The following is a 20,948-nucleotide window of genomic DNA, read 5'->3' as shown; positions in this document are numbered from 1 at the left end:
CAGTAGAAAATCTTAAGTACACACTGAATAACATCCTCCTAGAATTTATGGACGTCATCCCAACACATAACATTCGATGAGCAAACCACAAACACACAATGAACAAGAAAGATAAAAACGAATCAAGAGCACAGCAATACCACTGTTTCAGGCCTCAATGAACTCTATAATTATTGATCAACAGCTTCTGGCACTACCAAGCAATCATTCCCGGAACTGCACATGGCCAACTAAAAAAGTTGATATCTTTGGACAAAGAAGATCACAAACAACTTGGTATTATGGTGCGAGGAAGGATTCAAGACATTTGGGAGCAAATGGAAGCTAATGGCTGCTCAAATGTGTCTCAAGCACTGACGCATGGGATCAGCACTGCTGGCTTTCAGCCAGTGCGTGACTGCTCCTCTGAGGTTCTATGGCTTGCTATGTGGTTAGTTTTGCAAAATATGAGGTATTCCATGAGGTGTTGAAGAGGACAACAGCGCCCAGGATTTTTTCCAGCAACTGCTGAACCTGCTCCTGAAATTTGGTGATGCTGATGACCCCTCTAAAGCAGCAGGTTGTGTGTATTATGATGTTTAGGGTTTGATTTAGTGGTGGTCGTGCAATTAGGGTTTAGGTCGGATCTTGCTTTGATAACAATCTACCATGTTGAACAAGCCAGATCTAAATTCACCTATGGACTTCCCCTTGCTTTTTTTTTTTATAACAAAAGAAAAATATTAGGCGAGTAAAAGAGAAATTACAAGCTAAAGGGCATTCACTCATCAAAAGAGCTAAAGGAGCAACCACTAAAAACATAACAAAAGAAAAAATAAACTAAGTAAAAATGGGAACCAGTACAAATCTGCAAGAGGAGTTTGTAATATAGGAGAAACATTCTATAAATACATGTCCAAATTACATCCATACTGCACTTGACACTTCATCCAAGAATAAACTAATGTTACACCCAAAATACCATCAAACTCTCATTCTTCCCCTAATTCATCTACCTATTTTGTATCAACAACCCTCACACTACTTATCCCCCGAACCACTCTAACCATTTTTTGTGTGCTGCTCCAGATTACAACTCATATTGTAACCATTTATGCATTTCAATCGGCCTAAAATTATTCAGGGAAATCTTTTGAATACCCTTGGTAACCATTTTACAATCCTCTACAACAAGGTTTCCTTTATGCCTTCAGAAGTAACTATAATAAAAATCCCGTGTCATGTCATTATTCCTACGAATGAGGTCAACTACCTTTCTCGTTGCCGAACTTCAGATGACGTCAATTCTTGTTTCTCTTTCTTTTGTTGTTGAGGGAACCAACCACCATCGTGCCTAGTTTATAACTCAGACCTATGAAACTCCCCATCACCATCGTAGCTCTTCCTGCAGCCATCAGTATCTCCCCGGCCCCTCACTTTGCTTCCAGAACCACGTGGGATAATGGGAGGGGAGCTTTCCCCCCTGCCCCAAACACTACGAGTGCGTGCAGACATGGTACATGCATGCACAGAGCACTTGAGGTGACGGGTGGCAGGAAAGGTTCCCTTCCCTTGCCCACACTGCCCCCTTTCTTATAAAATGCAGCCCCCCTTCCCCTTTTCTTTTACGTCTCTTACAAATCATTGATGATAATCTAGCCCTAAGCATAAACATTTTTTTTTTAAAATTATGTAATTAAAATAATTAAAAGAAAAAGGCTAAAATAAACACACAAGAAAAATTAGAACTTCTTAAAATTTTAAATAAATATAAAACATTGAACTATATGTGCCTCATTCAATTTTTTGGTTCAGCTTACATGTAAAATTGGAACTGAAACTGGCCAACATTTAAAAAACAAAAAACCAAAACAAAAAATCAAAGAAACTGAAGACCAATTTATCAAAAATTAAAATCCAAAAAACCAAAAAAGCAGAAACTGAACAACCGAAACAAAGGACTGAATCACGTGCTAATTATAATTTATGTCACAATTAGCATCACTTTTCTTCTGTTTCAATATGGTCTTTATTTCTACCATTCAACAAAACATATTAATATATATATATATTGATTGATAATAAAAGAAGCTTATTAAGAAAGGAGGAGAAGATATTGCAACCTAAAAGAGGACAAGAAATCCTCAAGAAAATGAATATTGATAATGAAAGAAATTTATTAAAAAAGGAGAAGCCATTACAACCTAAAAGAGGACAAGAAATCCTCAAGGAAAAAATGAAAACAGCAAAAGAAAAAGAAAAGAAACTAATGAAAAACTAGATAAGAAATCCCTTCTTCAAACCCTTCCCGTCATAATTCAACGAACAGTGTAGATTAGCTAAAACTAAATAATATAGGCATGCATTGATTTCACGAAATCTCACCCAGAATGCACGTGACAAGTTAACAAGTCAATATATAAAATGCTTATCCATGGACAATCAAACTACATTGGGAGGCCAATGGGGTGAAGTGAGAGTGAGTACCTGTTCAAAGAATCAGCACTTCCTTTAAGCATCATTTTGGCTGTAGAAGGTTCCAACTTCTCATCCACCATGAGTATGCATATCCCCCGTTCATCAATGCCTCGACGGCCAGCACGACCACTCATCTGTATATATTCTCCACTAGATAGCCATCTAAACTTATCCCCATCAAATTTACGAACATTCGTAAACACAACAGTTTTGGCTGGCATGTTCAATCCTATGCTGAAAGTCTCTGTGGCAAACAAACACTAAAATAAAATGTATCAATCTTCATAGCACTTAATTAGCAAAAGGTACACTACTGGACAAAAATAGAGTTATAATGACTGATGACAATTCAAACACTGGCCAACATGTATTGTCCATCCACTTGTGTGTGCCTACATGTGCATATAAGAACTGTAAATGCAACAAGGATCAAGTCCTCAACAAAAGTGTTACATTAAGGCTATAATGGCTGCTGAATAAGGAAGAATACAGTAGGTATTGAACTGACATGCTTCACACCGTCTATAACAATTAATTTTCTTAAAAAAAAAGGTACAAATTCCTTTAAGAAATATCTTAAAAAGAAGAAACTAATTCCTTATAAAACAACAGGCTAATGAGACAGGAGATACCTTGTCATTCAATTGCCCTAAAAGTCCAATTAAATTAAAGAAGAAACAATAGCATCCAAGTTCAAAAGGACAAGAAACAACAGATAACTTATATAAGCATGATATATCAGATGTCTGATATTAGAAGGGTAACATTCCGCTTCACATTTATTGGCTGTTTTAACAATATTAAAGGACGAGAGCTTCATGTTTCAGCAAATATTACATAGTGCACGTTAAAAGATATATATTTCACAACAGCAAACAGTTCATAATTTATAGATTGAGCATCCAACCTTAATGAGACCTTCTTGAAATAATATCTCAATCACTTCTTTTAGTATGGGGAGCAAGCCAGAATGATGTACACCTATACCACGTTTCAAGAGGGGCAGCATATTTGAAACCTGAAAATTGTCATAATAATAAAGGCATTATTAAGCTCCATCAGATCTACAATGGGACTGGAATTATTTGCTTGACTAAAGCTGTTTTTTAATCTTTATTCACTGGTTGTCTAGTTTGTTCTTATTTTTGTTGTATTGGGAGGATATCTTATCTTCCTGCTTTCCTTCCTTCTTTTTTCTTCTTGTTCTCTTTTTTCACTCTAATAGAATTTTTTGTTTATTAAAAAGGGAGAAAAAACAATAACAACAAGGAATGACGTCTTGCCTGAGGTAGCTTCTTGTCATCATCTGAAAGCATGTCCATAGCACTCCAAAAGATTGTTTCTATGTTTACTTTCTCATCATCCTCATTTAGATCCATTTTTGCCATCTACAAAACAAACAAGAGACCAAAGCAGCTTCTCTGAACTGTTAAAATATCAAAAAATCAGAAATAAAAAATTAATATAAGAACGAACCCCTCAATTCACAAGGGCGGGGGATGTAGAGGAAGATGAGAGGTAGAGCTGCAAGTAGAAAACCAAAATGTAGAGGACGGAAATGCAAAAATGGTTTATGGATATGAGTCAACAAATTTGACATGGATAACATCTATACAAGAGTGCGAATGTCTAAAGTGTGTACCCTCACTTTAGAGGATGTTTATGCTAAAATAATCTTATATGGAGCTATCTCAGGTATAATTTTGATTTTTTTCTTACACAAACATGCACGTTTAAACAAAAATATATGCAGTTTCCAAATTTATTTACATTTTCACTTGAACTTTCAAACAAATGACTTGAGGGTAAAAAATCTTAATTCAAACGTCTCTCAAAAGAACTTAAACCAAAAATCTAAAAACAAGGTGATACAATAGCGGGCATAGTAAGACTGTTATTAATGAATATGATGTAATCTATGATTTGTGCAACACATCAATGCCCTTCAGGTTGCTTGATTTACTGTACCATGGGTTAGCATCCCCTTGATGCCTATTCAATAAAATTTCCTTTACTAATTAAATTATCAAAAACAAAAAGTGATTAATGTGTTCCCATAAGAAATTTGAATATTAAGATATATAAATAAATAAAAAAAAAAAATATATATATATATATATATACATGCTATACATGTGTGTCTTTGTGTTTGTGTATCCCATCTTACCTCTATCAAAATTAATTATTAAACTTTATTTAATCCACACCAACTAGAAAAGAATAAAATAATATAATTCTAAACATCTTTATTTTCTATAATATATACATATATATATATATATATAAATTCAATTTATCTATTGTCTCATTATATCTACATTAATTTTTTTTCTTTTAAAACTTCAACCTTATGGAAAAAAGAACTATTACAAATACATAGTATCTACATCATAATCAAAATAAATATAATTACAACAAACTGTTTCCAATTTATCTAAAAATACAAGATATACTCTCATAATTCATATGATGTGATGAAATTTTGAATTTTTCTTTTAGAATTAGGTATGCACAAGAATTATAATTTTGAATATTTTTAAAATTTTAGAATCCATTCGTACTATATGTTATATCATATTTTAATTATTGTGGAGAAAGATATAACATAGTTGAAAACATTTGTATCTGAAAGAAAGAATACAAAATGAATAATTTAAATATATTGTAGTTGTAGTTAGAATATGTTTTGTCATTTTAATAATTTGCATTATATCACATTTCTTTATGTGACTTTTAGGTGCAATTCATATTTTTGATAAATATCTTCATTTGCATATTAATTAACTTGAATATATTTACTCAACATTAATCAATCCCAATGCACATGTCATATTTACTAACGCTGAGTATCATGCAGGCATGAATACCCCAAGTTGGTGCTGAAGATGCCACAAAAGAAACTCAGACTTCTTGAGTAACTAAATTGATAAACAAAGCCACAAGGAGATGGCCTGACCGCATCACAGAGAAAAGAAGTATGCAACCTTTCTTAAAACCCGCATTTTACACCAACAACAAAGCTGTACCTGCATTGCAAGAGATTCACATTCCCTTTTGCTAAAGCTGAAAAGTATAACAGGATCATATTGACGCTGAATAATCATTTTCACCATCTTGAAAATGTCACTTTCTTCACCAACTCTGCCCACCACAAAACCCTTCTTCCACTTCCCATTCTCCCTTCTCTTGTCACCATCGGCAGCAGCAACAAGTGCATTCAATGCTTTCTGAAAGCTATCCTCACGAAATTTTCCCTTTTCATCAACCACCAAGTATAAGCCAACACCTCCAGAGGGGAAAATATAATGCTGAAGGGGTGTAGGCCGATAATCAGTATAAACAATATGGCATGGTTGATAGTGCACCTGCATTGTCAAAAAGAATTTATGTCAAACATGCAAACAACTGCCCCTCAACTTTACAAGTCAATTTAATATAAATAATCATTCCAAGAAAATCACTGATGTCGTGCTCAAAAGACTTAGAATTGAATAGGCAGCCAAAAATGACCCCAAACAATCAAGTAAAAAAGGTGGCATATCACCAGACAAAAAAAATGGACCTCTGAATATGAAGTGCTTTACTTTTTACTGGAGTAATATAATATTAAAGGGCACCAAAGAAATGCCAACCCACGAGCGTAAAATCATTTACAAGACAAAAAATGAACAGACTATGATTTCCTGAACATGGTTGATAATTTTAGCACCATACCAAAAACACAAGCGTTTTAGCAATCTATCTAAAACTGTCCCGTTAGATGGATAAATCAGTACCCTCAAAAACTCTCCCATTTTATTCTGTCACATTGTTTTAATAGGACAAAACTTCAATCATTCATATCACAAAGGCTCTCAAATTCTCTTTTTTTGGCTCCTAACTTTCCTTTCCCTCTTCTTGTTTGGTTACTGCGAAGGGAAATAATCATTGCTCAATTAAGTCCCTTTTTTACCCATTTTTCTCATGTTCTGAAGGAACTGTGAAGGAAGATGCACGTGTCCAAGACAAACAGGGTAAAAAGCCTCACTCGATAACACTTGATGTTCTCAATCAGATTGATTTTGAAAGGAGAAGAGAGGCCCATTTCTAAATGCCAATTTTCCTGGCTCAATTTTCTATTCTATCAGAAGAAGGAAAAGGATTCTCCACTCACATTTTCCAACCTTACAAAATTGTTTCAACTTTTCCCTTCTTTATTATTTATTTCCTGCTGTTTTTTGTCTTTTATATTACCCTAGATTATTTATTTCCTGCTGCTTGTGTCTTTCATATTCCTCCTCCCCCCCCCCCCCCCCCTCTTCAAACCCCAGTCCCTGGCTGTGTTGTGCTCTTTTTTCCCCCAAATAGAAAAAGAAATTTATTAAGAGAGTAGAAAAAGTACATAAGCTGGAGAAGAATGACTTCTACTAAAAGAAAAAAAAAAAAAAAACTACAAAAGACCTGCCACCAATTCCTTTGCAAATCAGCCTATGAAACACCTCATAACAAGCTAGAACCTAAGACAAACAAAAGAAAGAAAAACACTGTATCCCTTGACTATAACAAGATGCAGCTTGATTTTTAAAGATTCTGGTATTCCTTTCATAGCACAAAATCCAAGAGGAAAGCCACTTTCTCTAGCTTTTTGGAATCTGGAGGTGACTAAGGCAGTTAAGCAGTTGATGATTGGAAAGGGTCATCTTTCCCTTCAGGTTGTAGAATTACTCTCATACAGGCCAGCCTTTCAACAATTCTTTTTTTTTTTTTCCTTTTTTTAAAATTCTGAAAGAGGTAGCTCGAAATCTTGAGAGAATTATGCAGGATTCGTTTATGAGAGAAGAGAGAACATTTGGTTAAGTGGGAGGTTGTCTGTAGGTTAAAGGAAGGAGGCTTGGATCTAGGTAATGTGGTGTCTAAAAACACTACCCTTTTGGTTAAATGGTTGCAGCAGGTTTCCCTTGGAGGTGGATTCCCTTCGGTCAAAATAGTAAGAAGTAAATGTGGCATTCAAGATAATGGATGGGATGCTAATTTGGGCTAAATAAATTGAGTCCTTGGAGGTTCATTTCGCAGGTTTACCCTTCTTTTTTTTCTTTAACAAAGTTTCATTTGGGTAGAGGTAATTGTATTAGGTTTTGGGAAGATGATTGGGTGGTCGTTTTGGGGAGGCATTATCATGTTCCTTTGCTGGTTTGTATCATCTTTCTTCTTGCCACATTGACGTAATTTCCTAATTTCTTATCCTTGAGAGGGATTTTTGTTCTTTAGACTTTCATTTAGAAGGTATTTTTTACATATAAAAATAAAATTCATTAATGTACTTTTTGAAGGGATTTAAATGACACAGAGGCAAAAGAGTTGTCTTCCTTTTTTTTTTGATCGGTAAAGGTAAATTTTATAGATCAAAATGGAATATGTACAGAAAACTCCAAACATACACCGAGCAGGGAGGCCAAAGCTCCCAATCGAAACAAGAAGCATCAAAACTAGGAACACCTAGAAGCAAGTACAATCAAACCTGGGCATATCCAGGGCACAAAAACTAGGAAAAACCTAGAAGCAAATACATTCAAAACTGGGCATACCCAGGAATCCAAGGGAACGCGAGATAATCAGACCTCAAGGAGGCCTAGAACCCTTATTCCTGATCTTACTTTTCACAGGTTGAACAACCATCCATCCATTTTCCATAGTCACAAGGGAAGCATGTCCTGTGCCTTTAATCCTTTCAGCAACATCAACACCATGATTTTCCGAATTAGGAAGGGAGACCTTACCAGTATCCAATTTCTTTCCATTTTCCTTCACACCCTGCATGGAAGGCGTAGTGATAGTCTTTTTTGTTTCTTTAGACCCTGCATTATTAGGGCCATCACCAGCGCTTGTACTCTTTCCACCGTCAACCACTGCTTTCATTTGGTCATCAACGGCCTTACAAGAGTCCAGGCAAACATTCAGTGACCCGTCCATAGAAGCAGGATCTTTCTTCTTCTTTCCTTTCTTCTGTTCTTGCTCAATCTTATTCTTGCAATTCCCCACAGCATGACCAAGCATATTGCAGGACATACAGAATTTAGGCACATTCTCATAAGATACCCTTTGAATAAAAGACCGACCATCGGGCAAACGGATTTTCACACAACTCTTCAATTCTTTAGCAACATCAATTTCTACCAATGCCCTGGCAAAGGATATACTTTCCCTGTTGGCAGCCAATTTATCCGCATGCACCAGACGTGCCAAAACAGAACAAATCTTCCCAGGAGCATTCAAGGTCCAGAATTCAAGAGGAAGATTTTCCAACTGAACCCAAATCGGCAAAATGCTCAATTCCTCATTGTTGAACTGAAAAATGTTTGGTAATCTTTTAAGGAACAAAGGCCGACCAAATGCATGATAAGGACCACTGAGCAACACCTGAATCATGTCCTCTTCTCTGAAAAATCTTAAAATAATCCAGCCACTCTTATGATGAAAAATCTCAGCCTTAACGTGCCAGGATTCAACAATTGCATTAAGGGCACCTTTTCCTGGAAATTTGCCTGCAAAGAAGCCCACCAAGAAAAATTTCCACTTCTCTTCAGGGTCGACCAAATCTTTATCTTCAATAAGTGCTTCATCACCACCTGAATCAAAGACCAGGAGAGCACCACAATTTTCTTGGTGTCTGTTCTCAGCAAAGAGTTGAGCCCATGGAACCTTCTTATCCCCTTTCATGTAGAACTCTTTCTCTCCACCTTTGGACTTACTAGAGCAACCTGCAGCAAGTGGGTCAGCACCTGACACACAAGGTTGAGCACCTCCAGTGCACTTTCCAATCTCAGCCTCACCATCCACCTGCACATCCTTTTTTTCACCATTAAACCTTAAGATCATCATTATAGCTAGTCTATTGAATTCAGCCATAATTTCAGAAAAATCCTTTTCTACCCACACATTCCGATTGCCTCCTTTAATTTCAATAAATGTCTAAGCATCTTCAATCTCCTCCAATTCAGGGTCCAGATTTGTTTTCCTTGAAAGCTGTTCACAACCACCATCCGAGTCCGTTTCCGTTTCAAATTCATCCAAGGAGGGGACCTTCTCCTTCAGTGGTGAGAAACGGTTTCCATTTTTCAGATCCAGAATTCCAGAAGCCTTAGAAGTACCACGAAGACCCATCTTCACACAGATAAATCAATCACGAAGCATGCATGCACGTGAAGCTATAAGACACACGAAAATAATTTAAATTCAGTACAGGATTAAGACCCGAACTGGAGACGAAATGCACACTCCAACACGTGGCAGAAGGAAATTACAAGGCACATATAACAGCAGGGAACGACACCTTACCAGAGTACGTGGCAGCCACCAGTGCACAGTGACACGCACAACGGCTGACACGAAGAATAAGTAACGTGATACTGCAGGAAGGAGAAACCAACACCAAACAGAAGCACATGGCAGTCACCTGCACACAGCAACCCAAGGAAATTGAAACTGGTGAGCAACAGTGAAGCCTGACAGCACTTAACTGCTGCAGGGAAGGAGTGGCCAGCACGGAAGCACGTGACAGACTTTACAGAGGCGAAGTCACTCTGCACAGATCCTCGCAGAGACAAATGGGCTCTAACACGACAGCTCTGACCCGAAACAGTAACTGGAGCGCACAGACCAATGACCCAGGCAGCCTTTGAATTTCAAACAACCTGACCAGAAACAACAAAGAGCCAAAAAGTGACCCGACGAACGGATCAAACAGGCACAAACGAACCAGTACTGAAGCAAGAACTGAAGAACAAAAAAACCCAAACAAACCTGAAATCACTCTCCACTGAAACTTCGAACCAAAATCAAAACCCTAAAAGACATAAGCCGTAGCAGAATCCATTTTCATTTAGAGTGAATCTTTCATCTTAATCTTTCATTAAAACAACAAAACACCAGATCTGACTTTGTCCATAACCAAGCGCCAAGGAGAAGAAGATCTGAAGCGGCAGAACAACTCACAGCCAGAAGCTCCAATACCAGAGAGAACTGGGATTGCACTCACTCCAATTCCAAAGTCCACCACCCACAGCCACAATCCTATAGAGAATCCAGGGCTGAGGTCACGAAACCCATACGAACCTTACGAGCACAAAGCTTAAAATTTCAAGTTTTCCGAACGAACAGAAAACAAGAAACTGGAAATCAAATCATCAAACCACCACTGGAGGTTGCAAGCAACCTACAGCAACTCCAAATCGTGCACCACTGGCAACAGATCCCAGTGCTACACGAAGAAATCAAGTCCACAAGAGAATTCAGCCCCACGGACATGCGCTTCTCTCTAGAGAGAAGTGAGAGCATCTCTCTATAACATGCCTTGACTAAAGAGTCGTCTTCCTTGCTCATTGGGCTGGAGGATTGCCATATCTTCAACAAGAGTGAGTAAAACGTTTGGTCCTTAGACTAATCAGGGGATTATACTTATATATCTTTCTATTCCTATTTTCCACTGTACTAAAGCAGATGTAGTTTTTCCTCTTCGAATGGGAGGCTGAAGTTCTTTCTAATACAAAAGCCTTTGTTGACCGGTGGCACTTCATAGAGTTAACACCAACAATATGCTGCAGAATGAGAGGCCTTCTAAAGCATAGTCTCCCATTATGTGGCTTATGTGTGGAAATAGCTTGGAGAATGCATCTCATTTGCTTTTTGGACTTCTTGGTGAAGTGTGGGTTTGTCAAACTCCAAAGTCAATGGAGGAGCTCTTGACTATTTCCTTTATTGGTTTTGGGAAAGGTAAGGATGTTAAAAGGCTGTGGAAGTGGGCACTTTTCACTGTGTTATGGGAAATTTGGCTTGAAGGAATGCTAGTATTTTTTCAAGAAAGAAATTACCAATGGAGATTCTTTGGGAGGTGCAGTGTTTGTCTTCTTTTTGAGCTTATGGTGCAGGTTGGTTTTAAGGGCTGCTATTTCCAGTAGGTTGACTGAGATTGGGTGTTCTTTATTAAATGGATGTTTACCAACAATAGGCTACAGGTAGGCGATCTTTCTAAAACCTTTTTTGATATGTGACTCATGTGTGGGAATAGTTCTGAGGATGCATCTCATTTGTTTTTATATCTCTTTTGCTCATATTTGTGGAGTAATCTTTTTTGGAAATATTGGTGAAGTGTGGGCCCGCTTTGGGATAGGATCCGCTTTGGGATAGGATGAGGTATTTGGATTCTCTTTGTGTTTATAGCAGACGATGTTTTTAAGGGATGTCTTAAGATATCAACCAAGACTGGATGGCTTTATTAAATTGATTTTGTTTCCTTTTTTTTTTTTTTTCCCGTGAGTGAGGAGTTCTTGTTCTCCATCATTTTATTTGCTCCTTACTAATTCAATAAAGCTTCTTTCCCTGACCAAAAACAGAACATGTTAATTTTCCTCTTTTTTTTTTTTTTGATAAACAAAGTAGTTTATTATGGGATCTAGGTGCATAAGATCCTAGATAAAGTGATATCTAGGAGATTGTCCACTATCCAGTGTCTTGGTGAATATTATTTCCCATAGTCGGAGCATGTTCATTGGTAATAGACAGATTATGGATGCAGCGTTGATTGCCAATGAGATTGTTGAAGATGCTGTCAGAAGAAAGAAAAAGGGTTTGGTTTTGACATTGGATTATAAAAAAGCATATGATTGTGCTGGTTGGGGTTTCTCGGATTGAGTGTTGGACAGAAAAGGTTTTAGAGCTAGATGAAGGGAATGGATTACAGAGGCCTCTCATCTATGGCCTTGTCTGTTCTAGTGAATGGAGAGGCTAAACCATAGTAGAGCCTCTAGGGATCTAAGACAAGGAGATCCTCTTTCCCCTTTCCTTTTCACAATTGTGGCTGACGCTTGAAGCAAAAAGATATAGGGGTTGATAGGCTTGATGGAAGGTTTGAAGATGGGCCATAAGAACTCACCCATACTGCATAATTTGCAGATGACACTATTCTCTTTCTGTCAACCATCCTCCATTTGTTTGAAAAAGTGTGTAGTCTCAGGATTAACGCCCCTATGAACAATATTGTGGAGTATTGGGACCAACCCAAGTCCCTTCACTAGATTAGTTGATTCTTCTGCTTTGAGTTAGCCTATCACCTATTTAGGTCTTCCATTAGGCATTTACCCTACCATGGATTTTTTTGGGACCTGGTTTTCAAAGAGTTGCCAAAAGGTCGGACTTGAGGTAGCGACTTATTGTTCTCCTTGTCATATTTGTTTATCCTTGCTATCTTCAATAAAGCTTCTTTTTCTATCCAATAGAAAATATTAGGAACCAAAGTCTAGGTGAATGCATTATCTTTAGAAGGAATTTGGGGACCATTTGGTATAACTGTCAAAAGTTAAGAAAAATGAAACTAAAATCCAAATCAAAAACTGAAAACTGAAAACTCACAACCTGTTTGGTTAATATTCCCAAAATTGAAAGAAATTAAAAGAAAGCATGTTCGATTTCTGTCCTTGAATCAAATAACGATTAATAAATATTATACTAGGGTTAAGTAGCCACTTGGAATATAGGGACCCGTATGGATAAAAGCTTGAAGATAAAAGAAAAATTAACATAATTTGCAAGAAACTAAGCGGATAGGAGAGCAGGCCAGAGGAATTGAAATTCTGGGATTTAAACTTTGCTACACTAGAAAAGAAAAATATAAGGATGAGATAGAAATCATTGTAGACAAAGACCTAAAAAATAATGTCGTAGAAGTTAAAAGAGTAGAGGACAGAATCATAAAATAGGTATTATGACAAAAGATAAAAAATGTCATTAGTGCTTACGCTCCTCAAATAGGCTTAGCAGAAAATCTTAAAGACAATTTTGGGAAGATATAAATAGTTTCATACAAGGGATCTCAAGTACTAAGAAAATATTCATAGGAGCCGCTTTTAATGGACATATTGAGAAGTACAATGAAGGTTGTGAGAGGATAAATGGAGGCCATTCTTATTGAGATAAAAAAGAGGCAGTAATATGATCTTAGACTTTGACATGCCATATGATCCTATTACAATGAATGCATGCTTTAAGAAGAGAGAAGAACACTTTAACCTTAAAGAGTAAACAAAATAAAAGTCAAATAGAGTAAAGGCAACATATATCAATGCAAAAGAACTAGGTGGTGCCCTAGAGAAAATATAATAAAATTTAAAGATAAAATTATCAAAAATGGTGATTTGACAATAGGGGATAGTCTAAGATGCTAATGGAAGCAGGATAGCTAACTCTACTAAAAAATTCACAAAAGAGATTTTGGATGAATCTAAAGGAAGATTCTCAACCAATAATGAAAGTAGATGGTGGAATCAGATCTTCAAAAAATGTAAAGACAAAAAAATGTTGGTCTAAAACATGGCAAAAATATAGAAACGTGGAAAATTTTTTGAAGTATAAAGAGGTAAGAAAAGACACAGAAAAGGCCATGAGTAAAGCTAAGCATAGAGCATATACTAATTATATGCTAGATCAGATACAAGAGAAAGGGAAAGAGACATATTTAAACTTGCTAGGGCTAGAGAGAAAAAGCAAAAAAGTTAGGTAATGTCTAAAGAACAAGATATAAACGAAAGATGGTGAAGTTACTTTAATAAGATATTTAATCAAAACCAAGTAGAAGGCTCAAACTTAGAATTGACAATGAGAAGAAGGCTAAAAATTGGAAATTTTTTTGCAAAATTAGAGTTAGTGAAGTTAAGTTTGCATTCAAAAAAATGAAAAAAGGAAAAGTAATAGGACCAAATGCTTGTTGGAGTTTAAAAATGCCTAGGTGATAATGGATTTATATGTTAACTAATTTAACACAAATATAAAAAATAATAAAAATGTCAATGAATGGAAGGAAAGCACTTTAATACTTACAAAAATAAGGAGATATTAAAAATTGTAATAACTATTGTGGAATTAAATTTATGAGTCATAAAATGAAACTATGGGAAAGGGAAACTTAAACAAGGTCAAAAACAAAGGTTTTAGAAAATAAGTTTGGTTTCTTGCCTAGGAGATAAAATACAAGAACTATAGAGTATGCAGTAGGTATGCCAGTGCCATTAAGGATACGTACTCTAGAATAATGGCTAGCGTCAAGGCTCCAAATGGAACGTCTAAGAGATTTCCAATGACAACAGGCGTACATCAAAGATCTACTTGAGCCCTCATCTTTTTGCGTTAGTGATGGATGAACTTCCTAGAAGTATCCAAAATGAGAGGCGTATGTTGTTTGCATATGATATTGTCTTGATTAATGAAACTAGGGGTGAAGTAGAATCCTTAGAATTATGGAGAGAAACTCTAGAAGCTAGAACATATGAAATGTAATTTTAGTATGGTAGGAGGAAATATTGGAGAAAAGATTAAATTTGATGATCAAGAAATTAATAGCACTAGTAGTTTTCGGTGCCTTGGATCTATTATGCAAGCTAAGGAGAAATTGAATAAGTTGTAATGCATAGATTTAAAGCATGTCAGGTCAAATGCAGAAATGTTTTGGGCGAGTTGCGTGATTATAGAATACCCTAAAAATTAAAAGGAAAGTTCTATAGGACGGCTGTAAGGCCAGCTATGCTATACGGATTAGAAAGTTGGGCAATTAAAAACAACGTATCCAAAAAGAAATATTTGCCAAAATGAGAATTCTAAGGTGGATGAGTGGTATAACATTAAAATATAAATTAAGGAAAGAGCATATTCGCAATATACATAGATTTAAAGCATGTCAAGTCAAATGCAGAAATGTTTTGGGCAAGTTGCGTGATTATAGAATACCCTAAAAATTAAAAGAAAAGTTCTATAGGACGGCTATAAGGCCAGCTATGCTATACGGATTAGAAAGTTGGGCAATTAAAAACAACATATCCAAAAAGAAATATTTCCCAAAATGAGAATTCTAAGGTGGATGAGTGGTATAACATTAAAATATAAATTAAGGAAAGAGCATATTCGCAATATAATAGGCATAGCACTTGTAAAAGATAAGTAAAAGTTTCGGCGCAGAGAATGTAGGCCAAAGTGCACCGGTGAGGAGTGAGCTAGTTACTGTAGAAGGCAAAGCCGCACAGGTACCCAGAGCCTAGGCATGATGCAGAGGTGCTCGCCTCACCAATTATTAAAATTGTCTGCAAAATACCCTATATAATGGATTCTTGATTGTAAACGCATTAGCACTAATATTTGAATTTTAGAATATCAAAATATTAAATACTAGAACATAAAAAAGAATACTATAATGCAAATTTCTAATAGTATCCGATGTTCATTCCATAGGTTCCACAAAATAGAAGCGAAAAAATGAAGCAAAAAAAAAAAAAAGCAAAAGCAGCGGCAGTGCTGCTCCGACTGAGATGCCAGAAATTCCAGGTAACAGAAGCAAAAAATGCCAAGAAAAAGAAATACTTCAGGAAAAACAGCTCAGTTTCCAAATAACAAAGAAAAAAAAAGGAAAAAAAAAACAAAACATCAAAGAGCAGCAGAGCAGAATTTCAAGAAAAGGAGTAGAAATTCTAGACAGAAAAATATTTAAAATAAAAGTGAAAAGAAGGTTGGCAGCTCTGACTGAGAGCAGCACTGCAGGCCGAAAGAAGAAGAAGAAAAGAAGAAAGAAGTCAGTGAGCAACTGCCAGATATGTCAGGAAAAAGTGGGAGAAATTCCATAAAAATAAAAATAAAGAATAAAGAAAAGGGGGTCACAGCAGCTCTAACTGATAGCATCAGAGCAACAGAAATCTAGAAGAAGAAGAGGATGAAGAAAAGACTGTAACTTGACCTTTGATTCAAGCATGAGAGTTGGCCTTGGGAGTCTAGGGCTGGCCTGTGATCAAAGCTCTGCCCATATCATGAGACGCTGATATCTTTTTTCTTTTCTTTTTCTCTTTTTTTTTTTTTTTTTTTTTAATAGAGAAAGAGAGTGAGAGAGAGAGAGAGAGAGAGAGAGAGAGAGAGAGAGAATGCTAACTTGCTGAGAGTTGAAAAGTATTAACTAATGATGATATTGTGCTTTTAACCTTTTTTATGCTCGCACACTCAAATCAGATGGTTCAGATTAAAAGAGAAGGGGGGGAGGGGAACAAAATATAAGGTAAACATGTGTGAGGCGTGCTGCACTGCATCTCTTAAAGGCTGCCTCACCTCGACCCCTATGAGGTGCAAAGCCCCATCAGCACAGTATGCCTAATGCCTAAGCACGCCCCAGGTGCCTTTGACTACAGTGCTAGTTCCTGTTAGTGGCAGTAGAAGGCGAAGGTGTGGACCTGAAATAACTTGTAGTGAGATATCAAAGATTTAGAGGAAATTGCCCACGACCGCTTAAATTGGTGAAAAAGATTTATGTAGCCAACCCCAACTAGTCGGACTTAGGCTTGGTTTCTCAAAAGCTAGCCTATAGCTAATAAAGAGACTGCTCTCTCAAAAGTACAACTATACAAATGCCATGTTTGGTCTGTGACTTTAAAGAGATACAAGGGCAGCTTTAGTTTGATAGTATTGTTCGTACATTTTGTTGCTTTTTGAGGGTCATCTCATCCCCTTTCCATTGTAATATCATTTTGTTTTGTTACTCAATTTTTCTCTTATTCAAAACAATTTATGGGTCAGATCCAAGCAAATTCAAACCAATCCAAGCTCAAAGTCTAAATCATATTTACCTAGAAGTGCATGGGTATGGGACAGGGATGTCACATAGTTTTAGTACATGGTATTTAGTACATGCAATTACAGGTCATGGTACAAAAATTTAATGGGGTTGCTTTGTCGGCACAACATTACAGACAGTGAAATTTTTATATCACACAAACAGCAACAGCAACAACAACAACAACATAGCCTAAATCATTATCATTATTCAAAAAAAAATTAAAAAAATTTTAAATTTCACCAAATGAATAGCAATTCTTTAAACAGCAACACTAACTATAAAGTCAAGAAAGTGATTGAGTTTTTATTTAAATAGTTTGTTTAGATAAAAAAATAAGTTATGAAGATAGAATTATATGCATGGCGGATGAGAAATCCCTCAGACAATCAAAAAATAAAAAATGACAATAAAAACAAAAATACAATAAAATAGAATAAGGAGAGACAAAGTTAGGAGGCTAGGAAGGCTACTTTATTTCAAAAATAATTCAAGCAGTGATTAAATCAAACTTGCCCTATAACAATAATAAAACCAAGTGCATATCTAGCTTACTTTCCCAAAGTTATACATTTTTCAAAAACATATCAGCCATCAGCATTCCTCCCTCAGTTTTCTGAGCCCCTCCTTTTTGTTTGTATATAGCCACAAAATCAGTTACTCAAAAAATAAATAAGTTTTGCATCACGTGTCTCTCTCTCCCCCCCTCTTTTTCTCACCCTACATGCAAAAGACTGGCAATACCTCTTTCTCCTCAACAACTTCTGCAAATTCCTTGTGGCAATGACGATTTCTATGGCATCATAACCAGATGTTGCATGTCACTCACATAGAAACCAACGACTATCAGGACAGTAGCACAAAATTACAAAAATCATTCTTCAAGGATTCCAAAAGCTGACTTTCCCACTCCTTCTAGTTAGATCTTGTGGTATAGGTATTTAATGCAAAAGCATGAATAAAGATCAGATTTATCAGGTTTTTTACACATATTTTCACAAACTCAGATGTAGATTTCCATAAAAAAACATATGAGCACCATGATTTTCCCTCTTTTATGTCAGTTGTCAATTGTTAGGTTCCCAGGCCAAAAAAATAAAAAAACAACTGTGGCTGGATCTGCTGATTTTCACATGGCTTTCCACGGAAAATTTGGCTCTTCCCATAATCAGGTATTATGCTGGTTTACTGGGTGTAGGTCTTTGTAAAAGGTACTGACCCTGTAGCAAATATTGTTACTTCAGTCGGTCCTTAATGGCTCATTGCTCATCTATTCAGCATATCAAAATTAAAAGATCTGCAAAAATTTCCATTTCCTAGTCTTGACATTCATCTCAAAAGAGATGTTCCACATCATCAATTATAAAATAATACTTAGTATCTTACAATTGGAAAGTTTGGCTAGCAAAAGTCGCCACCCACTTGATGACAAAGAATATTTCGTGGCCAAACACTTGACTTGAGTTTAACCTTCTTTTTAGATTTTACACATAAGGTCTCGTGAAAAGGATAACTTGACCCACAGTCTAACCCATGAATCAAAAGTACAGCCCACATCCAGCAACTTTAAAATCACTACAATGCCCTTTACTATTGAAACATTAAAAAATTAATATAAATCAATATTAACATTCTAAGCACTGCAAATGCCCCACTGTGATCATCATCAATTCTACTAAAATTTAATTCTATGCTACACATGTATGGTCCTAAGAACAACAATGCTACATGTACACACATCTTCAACAGACTAAAATGGAGGCAATCAAATTCAAGCAGGAGTATATCACCTTGGCAACCCAATCAGCAAACTCCTTTGCATTAGGCACCGTTGCTGAGAGGAACACAAACCGTGATTTCTTCGGGGCCATAACAATGCTCTCTTCCCATACCACACCTCTTTCCCTGTCACGCATGTAATGTACCTCATCAAAAATTACCCAAGCCACCTCCCGTGTAACCTCTGATCCTTTGTACTGCATACTCCGCCAAATTTCTGTTGTCATCACCTAAAATCAAACCGCAACTTAGAAATCCAGGAAACCAACTCTTTGACAATCATAGAACAAATCAGATATCATCAAGCATCCAGCCCTACCAAACATGAAGCATTGGGATCAATTGTGACATCCCCAGTCATCAGACCAACATCAGAGAACTCTTCTTTAAACTCTCTATATTTTTGGTTGCTGAGTGCCTTGATAGGTGATGTATAGATTACCCGTTGCTTGTTTTGCAATGACAAAGCAATAGCATATAACGCTACAACAGTTTTTCCTGCTGATGTATGGGCAGATACCTATCAACCAAAGAGAACATAAAGTCATCAAAAAACTAATTAATCAGGAAGCACACCTCTAACATTCCATAGCTATATAAACAACATTGAAACTAAGGCTCATTTCGTTTGGCAGAATAACTTTCCATGAAAAAGATGGAATAGACATCCCTATAGTAAAATTTATGCTTGCTTTGCAGAATATCTATTCCTAGGAATAGATTTGTTTTAGTAGGTTAATTACAATTAGTTATACAAGAAATTATATTGTTATTATAAAGTAAATAATAATTTGAAATATTTTATGAATCCATAGTAAGGTAGACACAGGATAACTATACACAAATTTCATCATAGGGGTGTCTATTCTTTTCTTATTACATATATTGAATGAAATAAGGAATATATAAGGAATAACTATTTCTTAATTCCCAAAATTTAAACTCTATTTCATCTTAATCCAATGAATAACTATTCTGCAGAACCAAATGAGCCAATTGGCGTTGTAACACCACATCACAATAAACAATGGACAGATGCAGCAGAGCTGAAATTGCCCATTTAATAAGATAGACAAACTAAAATTCAAATGCCCTTATAGAAAGCATTGGTAGAGTACATAAATGCTGAAATATCCCCTTACAGCTCAATGCTGCAAGATATTATGACTACTTAAAAAACAAAACTTTTACTCATGCAGTTTTTAAATCTGCATCCTTAAGTTTATACACTCGTTATACATGGATTTTCATACAAGAATTTACGTATCATCTTGGTGTGTAAGGACGAATGCGTACAACCAACTACGCGAAGCAATTTACCATAACAGACTCGCAGCTGTCGATGCATTTGATTGCTTCGGACTGGAAGGGGTCGAGCACGAATGGAAATTCCTTAGCTGGCTTCGAATTCGGCGGGGCAGAAGAGGAAATCGTGGAAGGAACGTACCCCTCGGGGTAGGACACGTCGTGGACGCAAGCCACGGGCTCGTTTAGAGCAACTAAGCCGTCCTCTCTCTGTAGCTTGTGTGGGGGGAGAGAGACTGCCGGTTGCTCTTCTTGAAGTTTTCTCTTCTGCGACCCCATGAGTGCTTCAAGTGCAGAAAACAAACCAACACAATCAATCAAACAATCAAAACGTTGTAGTAGGCTCGCTGAGGAGTAGCTTCAAGAATGAGATTATATTTTATCTTCTAGTCTATAATTTTCTTGGCAGCCAAACAAGTAAATAACAGGCATGAAAAGAGATGGAAACCTCGGAAGAAAGGTTGGCTGAGCTAGGTGGTGTCGCTGCGGCAATCGAAGCCCTTGAAACCCAATGAAGCACTCAGCCGCAGGGACACAGAAACCTAGAGCAGGGACAGAGGAGAGGGTAGACGAACCCTGCTAAGTCTTAAACGACGTCGTTCCCATTTTAATGTTTCCCGCAAATTAAAATGTTTTAATTATAGGAGTTAGTACATTATACGTCACTACAAGTAAAACTCGTCTTAGTCATAAAACTCGTTCCCATTTTTTAAATTTTAAATTGTGATAATTTATCCCTCAGAATTTTAATTTTTCGATTCCAAAATTTTTAAACTTATTTCATATTCAAAATAAT

General features: G+C 36.4%; 2 protein-coding genes across 4 annotated transcripts in view; both read right to left on the bottom strand.

Annotated features, from left to right (window-relative positions):
- The window catches only part of LOC131163710 (DExH-box ATP-dependent RNA helicase DExH9), a 35,286-nt gene extending 14,544 nt beyond the window's left edge, over positions 1–20,742 (bottom strand). For both annotated transcript variants that reach the window (XM_058120402.1, XM_058120403.1), the window contains exons 1-8: positions 20,601–20,742; positions 20,168–20,436; positions 19,167–19,367; positions 18,859–19,077; positions 5,484–5,822; positions 3,741–3,845; positions 3,365–3,475; positions 2,467–2,717 (exon numbers count right to left, since the gene is read on the bottom strand). In XM_058120402.1, coding sequence (XP_057976385.1) covers positions 2,467–2,717; positions 3,365–3,475; positions 3,741–3,845; positions 5,484–5,822; positions 18,859–19,077; positions 19,167–19,367; positions 20,168–20,431 — 1,490 coding nt within the window. In that variant the 5' untranslated portion in view covers positions 20,432–20,436; positions 20,601–20,742. The remainder of the gene's footprint in view (positions 1–2,466; positions 2,718–3,364; positions 3,476–3,740; positions 3,846–5,483; positions 5,823–18,858; positions 19,078–19,166; positions 19,368–20,167; positions 20,437–20,600) is intronic.
- On the bottom strand, positions 7,797–10,750 carry LOC131163711 (uncharacterized). 2 transcript variants are annotated; one of them, XM_058120404.1, is made up of 3 exons: positions 10,237–10,750; positions 9,772–10,127; positions 7,797–9,641 (listed from the first exon to the last, which is right to left on the bottom strand). In XM_058120404.1, the coding sequence occupies exon 3, from the start codon at positions 9,340–9,342 to the stop codon at positions 8,056–8,058; it is 1,287 nt and encodes a 428-aa protein (XP_057976387.1). In that variant the 5' UTR covers positions 9,343–9,641; positions 9,772–10,127; positions 10,237–10,750; the 3' UTR covers positions 7,797–8,055. The 2 variants fall into 2 exon arrangements, with proteins under 2 accessions (XP_057976387.1, XP_057976388.1); XM_058120405.1 differs by lacking the exon at positions 10,237–10,750 and having other exon boundaries at positions 9,772–9,889; positions 9,997–10,013.
- Positions 20,743–20,948: the final 206 nt, after the last annotated feature.

This window comes from Malania oleifera, chromosome 9, assembly GCF_029873635.1.
Source record: "Malania oleifera isolate guangnan ecotype guangnan chromosome 9, ASM2987363v1, whole genome shotgun sequence".
NCBI lineage: Eukaryota > Viridiplantae > Streptophyta > Magnoliopsida > Santalales > Ximeniaceae > Malania > Malania oleifera.
Note: the sequence above shows the minus strand (reverse complement) of the source record. Positions and strands in the feature narration are given on the sequence as shown.

What these genes read in the sequence shown, in the direction of transcription:
- LOC131163711 (XM_058120404.1), bottom strand. Translation starts at nt 9,342, where the DNA reads ATGGCTGAATTCAATAGACTAGCTATAATGATGATCTTAAGGTTTAAT.